Below are 16,893 nucleotides of genomic sequence, written 5' to 3'. Positions count from 1 at the left end.
AAACCAAGAAAATCACAAACCATCCTTCTCGACTCATAATTACATACTATATAGAAAACTACGGCTAGTGTTAGGCTTCATTATTATAATACTGTACATAATATTCTCATAGCGTACCTACCTAATTATTTCATAACTCGCTCGGCAACACTACTTACGACATATATACACCTACTAAGAAAAGCATATCTCGCAAATTAGCCCTGTTTACTGACAAAGGTGCGTTAAATTCTACCTAATTTAATACTGAAATGTAACCAGAAGTAGATGGCGTGCTCTAGATTGGTATAACTTTTCAATGAGTTTAGATTGCCTGTGAAGTATACATGTAGGCTACATAGTACTAATAGTCTAAATAAGTACGGAGACTCTGTTTTATTCACGATAGAGTTCTATAGCAGAAGTCAAAATATAAACAGAATCATAACATCATATAGCTTTAAAGTATTAATTTTCCATTCCGTCTCATAAGAGTTTGGGTCTCGCTTAATGGCTTGAACTCAACAGCCACTAAAATCTTATTAGAACCGTATAATGGTTACGTTTACCATTAAAATTGAAATTATTAGAAATAACGGCATAAGTCTACATCTAAAGTTAGTTTATTGTTAATGTTTTAATTCGTAAGAACGTAAGATGTTAATTCAAAGAATTACCAGTTTATAATTAACACTCAAGTGTAATGAAAAGTGTTACACGAATAACTTTATATGTGAACATCGACTGAAATATGAAAATTAATGATTCCCGTTATCTGATGTCTATAAATGTTTAAAAAAGATTGTTTTTTTTTGTGTGCACTTCAATCATTGTGTAAGACAAATTCTAGGATCGAAATATTCTACCCATAACTGCAGGATTCCGACCTACTTAGAAACATATCATAAGGGTATGAGGGATCATACCCTTATGATATATTTCTAAGTTCCTTTACCTCCTTTTGTTCCATATCAAAGTGACGATTTATATATCAACTAATTCATTTCCAAAGAACGTAGATAGCAGATTAACAACCTATTGTAAAATCTAGATAAGTCGAATCCTTAAGTAATATGGGTTTATACATGTTACGTCGACCCCAAATCAATGGGATAAGGATAGGAATATAACGTTATTTCAACTTAAATTCCTTGCGAATTATTTTATATTCGTACCTTTCCCGTTACACCCAATAATAAGACCTAGCTAGCCGTATTGTGTCGACCATTATTGAACTTACAAACTTAATCTTCTGATTCGGAAACTACTTAACTTCATTTACTCTTTGTGTAAGGCAGAGAGGCATAATAATATAAGATGAGTTATTAGTCTTCTCTTAAATGCAATTAAAATTTCATTCACTTTCAAAGGTCAAAATTGTACCCTCAAGACATTTTGAACTTTCAACACATTTTAACTTTAGTAAATAATTAATGACTTATTATTTAAAGAGAATAATTAATGATTTGTGGAATTATATACTAAATTGATTTATTATTTAGCAACATATATTGAAAAGTTCAAGATATCATGCTACATATATGAAGAAATTAGGAGAGCTGCTACATTCAGTTCTCCTTTTGAATATATTAATTTCGAAGTCATATATAAATATACTAATGTTATAAAAAGGTAAAGTTTATGAGTTTCTAAGTTCAGGGTAATATTCATTAGTTCAAGGAAGGCTATATAATCATCATGCTTCAACCAATAAAAACGGACGTACACGAAGTTACACGAACCAACTAGTTAAATAATATAATATAATTCGACTTCCACAAGGAAAAGTATGCGTATACATATTCTAGAACTAATTCAAACTAGAATTTTGTTGTATGTGAGACCAAATAAAACAAGACAAGATACAAAATTAAATATATTTAGCTACCTCATTATACTACACATTATTGTAAACTATTGTGTAATATAATAACATTTTGCTTTTCAAGTTAGATATACCTAGAAAAATAAAATTTCTCAAGATAAGTAAGAAGACGCGAAGTTAAGGTAAGTTCAGTTACCCCCAGGTACTAAATCGGTACTTTAATAATTCTCGACTTCTTCGAAGCTGTAGGTAAATAAATAGACTAGGTGCTTATTTAAATAAAGAAATGAAACATAATAATTCAATCCGAGATAGCTACCTATTCCTGCCTCAACATGATAAACGCAAGGTTTTAAATCATGCGTTGTTGAAAATTCAGTGCGTTTCACAGGGCACCGCTTGAAGCTAGATGGCAATAAATTACAGTTAATTTCAGTGAACATTGTTCCCAAGATTGTTTGTATAAAATGTTTCGAGACAATAGATTTTCCAAATGCTAGTATAAATATCCTGGAATCATCGCCTTTTCTCAACAATATCGTGCATTATACTCCGTTATTTGTTTAAGTAAAAGCTTTTGGAGTATTTATATTAGAAGAAAATATGGAATATAATATGCTACAACAAATTATGTATGTATTAGTATTTCACTGAAAGTATTACTTGTGAGCAAAATTAGACTGGCAATTAACGTTCTCTAATAAAACAGAATTACATCAATCCTCAATATACATATACCTACTCACGAATGATGCAAAGTACTTACTTCAACACATCATCATTACTAAGTGAATCAATAAGCAAATAGTATCTAATTTAAATCTAATCTAGGTAGCTAATTAGAGACATTAATCGTTATTTCAATAAGCGTCATAAATTGTAAAATGGGCTAAAATTAACAAACACAATCTATTGGAAATTAACAGTCAGTATTTTTTATTAAGTTTATTTTATAATGGCTAACAACTGGTCACTAGATAACTAACTAATGTAACTACCTAACTGTTATTTTGTGCAAGAAATTGTTACCAATAGCTAACAATTTCTTGCACATAACAAACTCATTAGGGACCACCCCTCCCTTTACCGTTCGGTACCTCAAAATATCACAGTTGTTGGGAAAAACATATACCTACCTACTACACTCGCCTACGACACTCTCTCGAGAGAAATCAATCGGCTGACGCCTCATTTATCAAAGTCAGCTTTTAAAACCCAGTGCTTCGCTGGAATGGAATATGCATATTGTGCATATTTGCTTACCGACAAAGCTTAGTGCTATTTGGTATCCTGTCCTATAGAGATTCCTTCGACTTCGTACACTTGTGCCTTCGACATCGTACATATCTATCATATCTATAATCTATAATAATTAATCAAAAATAACTGGTTTATAGGAATCAAACTACAATAATAATAACCAAAGCAGCAATAAAACATACATTATTTGTTTAATGAAGTTTTTGAATTAATAAACTTATAAAATTTTACTTAACAACATCATTCTAATTTCAACAGCTTTTTAATAGACAAACAGATTCGTCTTTTTACGATTTTATTATATATGAAAAAGAAGAAACATCATGCTACTAACACAAAGGTACTTATAACATCATGGACAAGTATGACACGAACAGTACAGCAGATAAGAAAACTCGTAAGGCTTGCATCAAAGGATTAGGTACTTATTCTTACATACGGGTATTACGTACGCAGAGTACGTAGCGGAATTTAAGGAATTACAGAGACATTACGACATTAGCCGCTTTATCCACTCGCAGATTGCTTTACAGCTCATGAATCATGATTACGCGCCCAGTTTGATATATCTTTTTAGCCGCCTTCAATAAGGAGAATAAAAATTGAACTGTTTTTTTTCGTTTTTTGTGTAAAATTTATATGCTACATTATGCTGATGATAGGGATAGAAGATGATAGATAGTTTTGAGTTTCCGAATTTATGTCAAATTTGGAGGTAGTATCAGTACGATACTCATGAATGCAAATATCTTGAATCAAAGCCGCGACTATCGCAAGCTGAGATAGCTAGTAATAAAGGTCTTGTATATAATAAATAATAATAATATTAGTGTCATAATAAAAGTCAAACGTTGATTTGGTAATATTAGAAATAGGATATCCTCAATATAATAGGGACGCTCAAGACAAAGACATTTATACGCCAATTCACATTGATCGATATGTACATGCTCACTCACATCATAAAGTCTGTTATGGCTTCCCTGACTTACTTATTGTGCTCTTCTCTGCTCTTAAGCGATTTGTGCGCTTCGGAACTTCTGCATGAGGAGTTAATCCATGTACAGAAGCTTTGAGAAATGGATAATCTATTATCAATAAGTACGACACAAAAAATACACATCACTATACCCAGAGTTGAACATCAACCGACATTCTTGTTGTACTTGCAAAGAGTAACGGATAAAATCTGCCGATTACTGAGTAAATACTTGATCCAGACTATACTTACCTACTGTACATGGAAAGATCTCACAAGTTAGTAGTATTTTATCCTCGGTATTTTATGAGACCGGTTTAGCGCACCTCCTTAGTTCCAAACGTCGGTGGTTTGATTCCTCGTAGGTACGGCACAAACATTTGTATTCATGAGTATGATTGTTTGTATCGGTCTGGGTATTTTCTATATATTAACGAAAAAAAAACTATGTATTTGTATCAGTCATCTAATACCCATAACGCAAACTTTAGCTAGCTTAACTTGGGTCTAGATGGCGCTGTGTAAATTGTCCTGAGATTATTATTATTATCGTGATTTTCAAGTGATTACCAGTAGTAGTGGTAACCGAGATAGAGACCGAGAGAGACAGTATAGCTATAGACAGTATAGTATATAGATAACATATTTCAAAGTAGTTTGTAATAGCTTGGAAATATGTTATCATCATAAATATTCCGTACAATATGAAACCTCAATTGCACTTATAAAATTATAGTCAAAGGATTAGTACTATGTGAATATTTATTTATACCTATAATATTGTAAAAACAACTCCAACAATTTATATAAGAATTTCATTACATTTTACTCCTGAAGTATATCTATGTAGCTATATTCCTTGGAAAACCTTATTTTACAAAATATTAAAAGATGCCAAGCGAAGCTCGTTCGCTCAAGAATGAAATTTAAAATTAAAGTTATTTGCAGTTCCTTAAATAAGCAGTACTTTACGTTATATTAGCGAGTAGAATATTATCAGAAAATAAAATCAGCTTTACTTCGTTCGCTTTTTGAGCTAAAAGATAGCCTAGTCCAATACAACCCATCAATTTAAATATTAAGGTAAACCTTTTATTAGTGAAAACAAACAGATTGACAAACATTCTCAATTCCACATTTACAATATTAGTAGCTGCCTAATCTAGTTAAATTAACAAAACTATAATAATTAAATATTCTTACAAAAATACGCTAAGGGCGTGGCATAAAACAGAAATAAATAAATGTACTCTAGCATTTTGGGTATCCAGTACTCACAGATGAATTAAAAAGACGTCGATGTATCTGTGTATAAGTTCTGAAGACAATATAAATAATTTCACTGTCTAATATGAATTGACTCTCTAATTAATTAATGGATACTCACATCATATAGACTCATTTGATGTTATTGCAAATTTTCTATATAATTTTGAACGACTTTGTTCGTCGTATACAATATAAAAATGTACAACACTTTGAACGTACATAATTTGACTCTCTATAGGTATAGTTAATCGATTGACATACACATCATCCAGAGTAATTTAATGTTATTGCAATTTTTTTATTATATACTATTTTTAAACAAATTTGTTCGTCGTATTCAACATAAAAATATACCTACAACACAGAGCGTGCATAGAATGCATCCACCGCCGCCGCTTGAATTACGAGAGCCCGACACTGACGTGTGTGAGCTTAACGTATCTAGTTCGTCACAGAAATTAATACATCGCTCAACACGCCCTACGCCTCCGGCAGGAACCTATTTTAATTTATTCCTGTGACGCGCCCGTACAGTTCATTTCGGTTAAACTTCCAGAATTTTCCCATTTAATACAAAATTTCTACTGTTATTACTTAAGTTGCATTGTTTAGTCAGTAATTCTACAAGATACATTAGATACTCATTGATGACGAGATAATAATCTAGGTTATCCGTAAGAGATTACTCTACACGATTAAGTCACCTTTTGTTAAGCCCATTTTTGCAAATTGATAGATATATATGTGTATTGTGTATACACAGATTACTTAACTAAACTATTATAAAAATATGGTATTTCAATAATGTATAATGTAAAACTTTATTTATTACTAGCTACTCGCCCCGGCTTTGCCCGGGTGTACATGTATTATACATATAAACCTTCCTCTTGAATCACTCTATCTATTGAAAAAACCGCTTCTAAATCCGTTGCGTACAGTTTTAAAGATTTAAGCATACATAGGGACGGACAGACAGCGACAGCGACTTTGTTTTATACTATGTAATGATTATTATTGGGTCATACTGAAGTGATATTGAATTGAAAGTTATTTTGGATACCTTTTAATATACTTACCTACTACAGATGAAATTAGTTACGAGGTTACTCTATATTCTAAATTCCATAAAAGCTATAAATTAATTGGATCAATAAAATTCATTGCGCATAAAAATCTTAAACACTAATTAACTAATTAAATTTCTAAAATATTAATTAATTATACTTTCATGTTAAATTATTACATAGAAATAACAGACTACCCAAAAAAGTAATATTACCTTTTCAAACCATCCAAGAAGCTATAAAAATGTACACACAGAATTTCATTCAAATCGGTCCAGCGGTTTACGAGCTGACAAACACTCATACAACATAGTTTTTGGTATGATTGAAGCAAGATCTATTTGTTATCACTAATCTTTAAGAATTACTAGAGTTTGGGTGGCAAATAAAATTAAATAGAATATTTTAACACATCGCAAGTGGAAATTCCAAATAGACGAAATAGAAATCTAAACAGTTAAGACGCTAGTATGTTTACTGTATTTACTAGCGTGTTGCTATTTTTGATTTACAATTTGAAAACACGAGTCGAGTTGAAATATTTGAAATACACTAAACATCCTGTCACGACAATAACTAATATTATTTAATGTGTATTAGATAAGTATTTGGTAGATCCAATATTATAATTGAAAATTATGCCTAGTCAATATTCTTTAGACATAAAAAAATTACCACGTCAAGCACTCTTTTTATATTACAAATTGTATTTATTATACTTTCTTAAAATTCTGCTAATTTTAATATTCTAAATCTTTAGTATAGTCATTCAACCAATAAAGATCTAGTTTTCTAGTCACATATAAAACACTACAATGAGTAATCAATATTTTTTAGACATAAAAATAATTTCTACGCCATGCACTCTTTTTATATTAAAAATTGTGTTATTCATACTTTCCTAAAATTCTATTTAGTTTTAATATTCTAAATCTTTAGTATAGTCATTAAATCAATACAGATCTAAGTGTCTTGTTAGATAGAAAATACTATAATGAGTAGACTGTAGTGTATGTTTCACTGTTCACAACTCGGTGAAGTTACAATTTAATAATTAATTCTTTTCAGCAGTGGCGATATTCTTTTATGAAATAAAATTTAGGTACTTGTTAATTTTACTTTTATTGACAATCACATTATAGTATATATTCTACAGCAATTTTACATATAGTCTTATTCAAACGAGCTAGTTTCGAAGCTCTCGTCTTCTTTCCCAGAGACAAATATATCCTAATGTCTTATAATAGAATCAGCAAACGTAGCATGGGATGCCCTGCAGTTAAGTAGTGCGATACATACGTAGAACTGTAAGTAATAAGTGAAAAAAGGGGACTAAAATTGTGCTCTGTGGCGTGCCTTTGTAACGTCCTATGTCCACCAGCAGCGGTGGACTGCAGTAGGCGGAATATGATGAATACTCGTATCTTGATATTTGTAGTGATTGGCCGGTTGATGTCTTTAAGATAAAACATGGTGAATATACATACATTTATATACATTAATAATGCATAAATACAAGCATTCTTTCAGAGTAATAGGGCATTAATCACATATACATACCAGCATTAATCCTTTATCTCAGTTTTGTCAGTCTTAGGGCATAAATAACCACATCATTGTGGTAGATACTAATTTTATAGCAAGATAACTGAGCTGCTAGTGTTGATGACAGGTAATATGTTGAATATACCTGCTTTAGTACCCTCTATCAGTAACTGGCAGCGAGAAGTTATCGTTCAATTTAAAAGTTTGAAGCGATCAGAGGAAACTTGTACATACCAAGATTCATCGATCTTGATAAACTATTCCAATTAATTAGACGGTCGAGAATAGTCGTTATATAGAATTTGTCTTAATAGATTAATTACTGACTTTAACTACTTGTTGATATTTAAGATATTTCATTAGCTAATTGTTTAATGAATAATAATACCACCATTAGAATCCTTTATAAATAACAGTAGTACCTACGTAATTGTACCTTGAAACAAAACAAAAACTTTGCTAACTATATGAGGAAACTCTAAGTCTCTAAACATGTTATGAAGAGGTAAGTTTGTAGAAGAATGTACTTACATTCATCTACACTCAACCGCCAATGTCAGAAAAGATCAGTAAACAAACGCGAAAATATAAAAAAATAGGTAGAAAAATGACTATTCCACGGCACAGAACTTATTGTAAACCAATTACATGACATACATATTATAATAATTAATGTACAAGTAACAGAGTGAGGTTGTGAAAATAAAATGCATCCAATCAGTCAAGAGATGTGTTATCTCAAATTCAGGTAGAGGTGGACTATTGGGTGCGGAGGAGTGGGTAGTTTACTAATTCATAAGTGATTCAGGCAGAAACAGTTTCTTTCAATTAATCGTTTCAAAATCTTCTGATAAAGGAATAAAATCTGATTTAAACATGACGTAGAATATTTAATACTAATTTTACGGTGGCCTTAGTAAATAATAAACAGTTGAAATACGAGTAAATATCCGTTGTGAGATTTACATATGCCCTTTAAGTACTTTGAACCATAAGAATTTATTCTTCTAAGTGTTATTCCCCTTACTCAGGTGATGTGCATTGAAAAACTCGTGAACGTACGAAGATACAAACTGAGCAGAGTGTAAATGACTACTGCTAATAATTACAGGAACCATAATAATGGATTTATGATCAAGTTATGGCTTTGGATATCCTGCAAGATCAGCGTAGCGCATTTATGTCAAGCTGAAAGAATATGGATAGAGAAAGGGCGTAACCTCGAATGCCCATTAATTCATATTTACTGCCATCGCATTTATGAAACATAAAAAGTTTACGAGAAGGTAGAAAGGCTGCAGGCATATTCCAGCATCGTTCAATTTATGGGTCACCTTAAATACAGCTTTAATTATACAGGGAGATTTATAGCGAAGGCTAATGAAAATCTGAACCAGTTGGATGCAATATAGCTTTGATTATTTTAGAGGATTATAGCAAATGTGATAAGTGCCAAGCATTACAGTAAAGGTTTTAAACCAATAGTCTGGTCCGTTAATTAAGATATTATAAACATAAACGAGAACAGATAGTAAAACTATGGTGCATAATTTTATCTATTAGATATAGTTTGGAGGGAAACATTCAAAACTTCGTTAGTTCCGTGCTAATAATCTAGATAAATTAATGTTTCTAAATAAATATCATTTTTTTCAAAGCATATTTAAATAAAGTATTGTGGAACTTAAACAAATATTAAGTGAATACAACTTCTTAATAATGGTACATCACACGATAATATATATTTAAAGTCGCTAGACAATAATGGCAAATTTAATTGTATTGAAATATAAGTACATATTTTTTACATCAAATCTACCGAATAAAAATATAAATTCCAAAATTAAACCCTATGTACATACATATTAGAGTTGCTTAACCCACGTGGACAATTTTGAACAAGATCTGGTTTTATTCATAAAATTACAGTTGATATAAACGCACAAATTAATAATCTAACCACACATATTCCCTAACGGCTTCATAAAAGTGAGGGTGGGTGTACCTTGTCGTTATTAAAAAATAGATATGAACGGATAATATATGGAACGATATTTTCCTGTAGAACTCAATAATCATCCAGTACAATTTATCAAGCAATAAATAATGCCTGATCAATACCGATCTTTGATCTTGCCCTTATCAATCACTAAGTAAAACATAGACATTGAGTTCCTTTTTGAAATGCCATAGATATTCCAAAATATTTTCTATTTATTTATGCCCTACAAGTACATGTTTAACTACGTCAGGTAGGTAAATATATACCTATAGGCTATACAATTATACAGAAAGAATATATATTTTTAACTGTTTACGAGAGCTACATACTGAAGGCAATATTCCCACGAAGCTGATACGAAAACACCACGAATATGCTATTTTTCTTGCCAATTGTCAAAACTTTTTTTGATATTTTTTTCATATAGAAGGTACGCAAATCAATATTTAGCTTTAAGGAAGGATATGTACAAGTTGTATTGTACAATTTATGACATCAATATAGTATAACATATTATGTTTTGTGCTCGGGACACACTATAGTATACATTAGAGATGCCACGAATAGTAATTTTGCTGAATAACGAATTTCCGGCGATACTTAGTCAATTTAGCGGGTGGCGTATTGGTTGCGAATATGCCGTGTACCAATACGCATTATTCGTTTATTGTTTGTTATGTCAAATTGTATCACTAATAGTATGGAAAAACATTACTGTGTAGCTCGAGCAGTTTCTTAAATTTTACTGATAAATGGATATCTTCTGATTTAATTCTTGAGCTTGGCGTTGAAGCCATTTGTTGGTTCACATCTGGTAGTAATAGCGCAAAAAACTCTTTACTATTGCAGAAAGATGATATATGATATGTTACTTGGAATATCGGACGTATAGATAACAAAATTCGACCGAATACCGAATTTTTAAAAATTACTTGAATATATGTGGAATAAATGCCAAAAATTCGAGATATATATTATTACAGAGATAAATGCGTTGTATACTAGAAATGCACTCTCAAGGATGTATCGCATTTATCTCTCTATGCATTTTATGCTTAAGGTAAGAAATCGCAGCCTCTATTACAACATTTATGTCTAAATTTGCTATATGTAACTTTAATATCCATACCACTATTGTGGCCTTTGAGATTTTCTTACCTTATCCGTCCGCAGAACTTTGTCCTCTGTAAGACCCCAATCGCAGATCTTTTTGATCTCGTGCTATCTGAAATTTAACAATGGATGATCCGGAAGAGTTTCTATTCTATGACCGGTGTGTAGTGAAACCGCGTAAAGTTTTATACTAAAACGCTTTCGGCAAGTGACAAGGGTAACGAGCGCTTAATTGAAATCCTGTTATGTTTAAAACCAACAATGATTTTCATTAAATTTTAATCTTAATTTATTTAATATAAGTTTATATATTATAGTTTATATATATATATATATATATATATATATATATATATATATATAACTAACAAGATTACGGTTGGATGTGATATATATATAGGTACTACCACAGATAACATACTACAGAATATACAGTATATTCTGTAGTACTTATACATATCACATCCGTACATGGATCATGCATTGCACTTCTAAAAATTAAAGTGACCATAATTTCCCTGCTATATGCTCCTAAACATGCAATTGTGCATGAACATGCAAACTTCTTGATAATGGCAATATATGATTGGAAAGGTGTACCAATTACGAGGATGACAAAGTCACCCTGATCTTCTTTCTTTCTTTGATAAAATTGAAAAAACTTGCATTAGTACTAGTGCAAGTTTTTTAGCTATATAGCTAACTTATTAGAAATAAGTTATAATATAAAACGTAACGATTTGAAAAATAAAACGTAATATTCATGTTCACTGTCAAGCATAGGTACATTATATATGTACTTGTGCTATGTGAAACGATGGGTCGATGTTCCCTCAATCTCTATAATATGGTTGAATGCAGTAATGCTTGGCTCATCCGTAATACTCGTGAATAGATGTTGCTGATGGAAATTAGGATTAATATTATATATTTATTTGTTTTGTTTATTAGGATTGAAAGTTTGTGCTGGTTGTTGCTGAATTCATTATTAATCTATTTTAATTTCTAACTTGGACATTAGGTTTAGCAATTTATTTATTATACATAAGTAATAATACCCCAGAACATATTTTACATCAATATGAAACCCGTGTCGAATATATTCATAATAACGAGATTTTCACAAAATACAGGAATAGATCAAGATCCCTTATAAAGAACACATTTCTATGTATAATATTTACCCTGTGAGATTCATATGTGCGCAAATACATAGAGTCCAACATTGAAAACTTGCTTTGTAATATTTGCTTAGGATAATACTGTCTTTGTATACAGGTTGAGGGTGGCGTGCGCCGGGTGCGCGGTGCGGGGGGATGCCCGCGCGCAAGGGGCTGCTCGCGCCCCAGAATACCTTCCTCGATACCATCGCAACACGATTCGATGGCACACGTAAGTATATTTTTCTTATTAAGTTATAGTATTCTTAGAGTTAGAACAGTGTTTCCCAACGTGGAGACCATGCCCAACAGAGGGATTATTTGATTATTAAAGGCAATTCGGATTATCGGACATAATTTCAAATTTATACGTTTTGAAAATTTACTTGCTGTTTCATTAACAGTTTCATAGTGATTTCTTCCTAACACCTATTATTTAAGTTTTTCAAGTTAATAATTGAACATTTAATTTTTTTTATGTCATAAATGACGTATGTTAGGAGAGTTAGTAATAAGAATTTTAGCAAGGTTACGATTGGACATAGCACTAAATATAATTATATATTTAAGAATATAACTTTGTTATTATGTATGAACCATGAGCATTGCAATTACAAGATAAGTTGTATGGTATGCAATTGAAATTTATATAATATTTGCTGCGAAACTGTAGATTTGGAAGTTTGTTTTCCGTTGCGATACATATTTCGCAATCGACTTATTATTTCTGAAACTGCACAATAATCATTCTCTATTTCATATTTTTAAACACAATGTATGTATTTAAAGCTAATGCTGATGTGAGCAAAATAATATTTCATATTATTTTTATTAACCAAGAATGAATGAATATTCAAAATAACCAACTATTTCTTTAAGTAAGAATAAAATACTGTTCTAGGAGATACAAAATAATACTATCGTATTCAATACAGTGTCAATCGCTATTAAAAACGAAAAACAATAAATTTCATAAGCGATTCCAATTTTTGTAATTGAGAGACTTTGGATCTGTTGTCTAAGAAGGATATGTTTAAGTTGAAAAGGTCTGATGATATAAAGATCGTTCAGGTCATAGTTTTCTATTTTTAGAATATGATTACTATTTGAATTACGACATCGCATAGTTTTGGATATTTTCGTCAGCTTGTGTCGGTCTTAATATAAAATTCTTGAAATTAGTGTTAATTTTATTAACTATTACAATAGATATATCTATTATCGAAATAAAAACTAATCTGCTTATCTATACATATAAATAAAATTATCTGTTTGTAATAATTAAATAACAGTTTTTCACTACATGCATATAAATATAAATACGTTACATACACCAAAATATCATTTTTTACCATTTTTGTCTGTCTGTTTGTTCCGATAATATCTGAAATCCCTTTTCGACCAGACTTTTTTTGGCAGGTAGCTGATGTAATGAGGAGTAACTTAGGCTACTTTTATTTTAGAAAAATAAAGTTAAATTCCACGCAGACGAAGTCGCGGGAACAGCTAGTCTTTAATATGTACACATCGTTGACAACAAGTAGTAACTACTGTTATACAATAGATTGTTAAGTTAAGTTAAAGATATTATTTATATACATATAGTTATAGCAGGTTATTTTTTTATTTAAAGCGAAGTTCATGCAATTATTTTCTCCAATGGTTAGCTCAGATTTTCACAATACATGAAGAAAAGTAAATAGTTGAACAAATACTGAATCTAACGAAGCTTTCTAATAAATCTCTATCTTACAATTGGTATCGAATAACAAGTAGACGAATAAAATAGAACGTAGTACTGTATGCCTGAAACGTTCAAGTCGCAATCTTTACTCCACAAAATGAAAATTCAATCAATTCAAAGAGGTTTTATTGCGCAATCTTTATAAAGAACTCGTTTCAGTTTATAACTTGAGTTTTCTTTTGTTCGTTTACAAAAATAGATGAATCATGTGCATCGTAATCGATGTAAGGATCCTTCATGAACGTAAATTATGTAAAGACAAGCCTAATGATGGATTTAATAGCATATGATAACAAAAGTGCTTTCTGAGACTTTATGTCAATACTACATCATATAGGAAAAGAAATATTATTTGCTCTTTAAATATAAGAACAAAGAAGAATAAATACACGATCCGCCTATCTTTTATCGTTAGGGTTAGGTACAGTAGTTCGTGAAAATTACTGCGCATTACAAATATTTATTGCTTAGTTTTTTAGGATGGTCATAGGTCATATTATTTAATAGTGTTGAACATTATAACAAATATATCAGTAATTTGTTTTATACCAATAATTTGCTAAATAATTGTTAATTTAGGGAGCTTCTAGCAAAACATCTTTCGTCTGTCTGTCGGCGGTATATTCTAGAAATATTGTTACTTTCTTCTAATCTATTTATAATTCAACTGAATTAAATAAATTCTTTTTGCATACAATTAATTTATGAAATAAATTATTTTTGCTAAATATAGTTGTATTTATTTATATATAATGATATAATATATAGGCCAATTTATCTTGCAAACGTAGTTTCCAATTTGGTAAGGGAAGCTTAAACACGCATTCATTAAGAGGATATTCCCTGAAGGGCGCTCCATACGAAGCGTAGTCCTCGTATCATAACTGAGCAAAATATATGATATTTCGTAAATATCATAGAATAAGTTAATTCAGTATTAAATAACTACATATGAAGAAATTGAGTGTCTTATATACAATATTTTGGCATTTTTTTATTGATACGGTGTATTTCTGTATTGCACCGTTATATTTTTCTATTTATAGACATTATTAGCTGGTCCAAAAGCATGAAATTAGGATTAACCATCGAGATGAGAGCCTTGAGAAATGTATGCTGTGTGACATTGCAGGATAGAATTAAAAATATTGTAATAAAATATATGTGTGTATTGAAAGATGATGTCATTCATCATCTACTTCTTCCTTATCCTATTTACTTGAGGAGGACTTAATATATTTTTTCTTCCATTCATCCCTGTTCGCAGTCATCCCGTTATTTACTCCCTTTCATCTTTCACACAGTCCATCCATCACTTCTTATAACTATCTCCATTCATATGTAACAGCTTCCATAAAATATTATCTTAATTCTTATGGGTCATTAAAGGCCATACCACGACAGACGAATACTCTTCAACTTCTCCGATACCGACGCTACTTTCATACTTCCTCTAATGCATTCATTCTTTATTTTATCCATTCTTGTTGCACCACACATCTACATAACTCAACATTCGCATTCACATTCGCAGTTGCATGCTGTCGTATCATATGTCGCCTTTACGAGCCAGCACTCTTATCCATATAGCACACAAACATTAGAATCAATGAGAATAAACAAGGTCATATATGTACACGTTTAACCTATAATTTTTTGATGTGAAAAGTTACAGTTCACACCACAGTGCTCGTCGCAAAAGCTACGTCGTTTGTGTTTGTGAGATGTGTATTTACGTTACTGTATAAGTACAGTGTTGCATTTTACACTGAGAACCCTAACTTTTAATGTCTTCTACCACTAGGATTATTATTTAATAATACATATTACTGGTTTTTTCTTGTTCCAAAACAAATGTCGTTCACATTACCCCTCCTTTTATATAAATTGTCATACCTATTTATTCTATCCCTTTAAGAAAATCTATAGAACAGTCATTCTTCAGTTCGAAATGTCTCACAAATCAAAGCTGTCTCAACAATATATATAATTATATATAAGCGTTCTGTAGTTCCAAACAGAGCTTGTATTAAACATCTGATACAAATACTTAAATATATTTTTAAGCTACTTAATCTATTTAAAAATGCGTGCAAATCGCTAGACCTCCGAGAGTGTCAATAGAAATAATGACGTCGTCTCCCTACGTCGATCCACTGCTATAAGATTATCTACAGGTATCACAATAGATAAGATCAATAGAATATGAATTAATAATTAAACAATTAAAACAGATTTGAAAATATATAAGGTTCATGAAAGATACCTACAATTTTTTAATAAATGGTCGAACATGAAATATTAAATGCTGAGTGTTCCCAGCAGGGAGGATAAAAAACTCGTAAAGAGGGTGGTATTGAATTCTACAGAGAATGCCGTAGACGCAAACGTAATTCAATGGGCAATCATTTTTACTTTCCGCAAAGCTTTCCATTAAATAATGTATAGCAATGGATTAAATGTTACCCTACACACTTTATCGATACTTTATGTATCAAAACATGTAGGTACTAACCCAAATTAGCGATCCGTAGTTACATACGTAAACTGAATTGCTTATCTATCCATCAGGTAGATATAGCTTAGGAACTATTTCACGAAATTGACGAATGTAGGTGGAATTTTAAACGACACTCAAAATCTTGTACCTTTAAGGATTCATTCCATCAAGTATTCGAATGAAATCCTTATAGGATTTCTTTTATATATGTAGTTGTAATATACGATGTGGATGATGTCGATGAGGAAAACCAGTAATATTCTTAGAAGTAATATTTTCCACTATTCTTTAATAATAACTACGTCATCTGCATTGTTAATGATTTTTTTTAAATATTAATAAATATATAAATGGTTATGTAAATGGCGCTCTGGTATCAAACTAGATAGGACGAAAATTAATCTAGAAAGTTAATCATGCAATAAGATTCTCATTAAACTGTCAGTGGAA

At 30.9% G+C, this 16,893-nt stretch overlaps 1 protein-coding gene across 3 annotated transcripts in view; it reads left to right on the top strand.

The window, feature by feature from the left end:
- The window catches only part of LOC131848399 (potassium voltage-gated channel subfamily H member 8-like), a 78,626-nt gene that overhangs the window by 29,497 nt on the left and 32,236 nt on the right, over nt 1–16,893 (top strand). For all 3 annotated transcript variants that reach the window (XM_059198231.1, XM_059198232.1, XM_059198230.1), the window contains one exon: nt 12,318–12,431. In XM_059198231.1, coding sequence (XP_059054214.1) covers nt 12,356–12,431 — 76 coding nt within the window. In that variant the 5' untranslated portion in view covers nt 12,318–12,355. The remainder of the gene's footprint in view (nt 1–12,317; nt 12,432–16,893) is intronic.

Source organism: Achroia grisella, unplaced genomic scaffold (assembly GCF_030625045.1).
Source record: "Achroia grisella isolate CSIRO2021 unplaced genomic scaffold, CSIRO_AGI_Agris_v1 utg558, whole genome shotgun sequence".
NCBI lineage: Eukaryota > Metazoa > Arthropoda > Insecta > Lepidoptera > Pyralidae > Achroia > Achroia grisella.
Note: the sequence above shows the minus strand (reverse complement) of the source record. Positions and strands in the feature narration are given on the sequence as shown.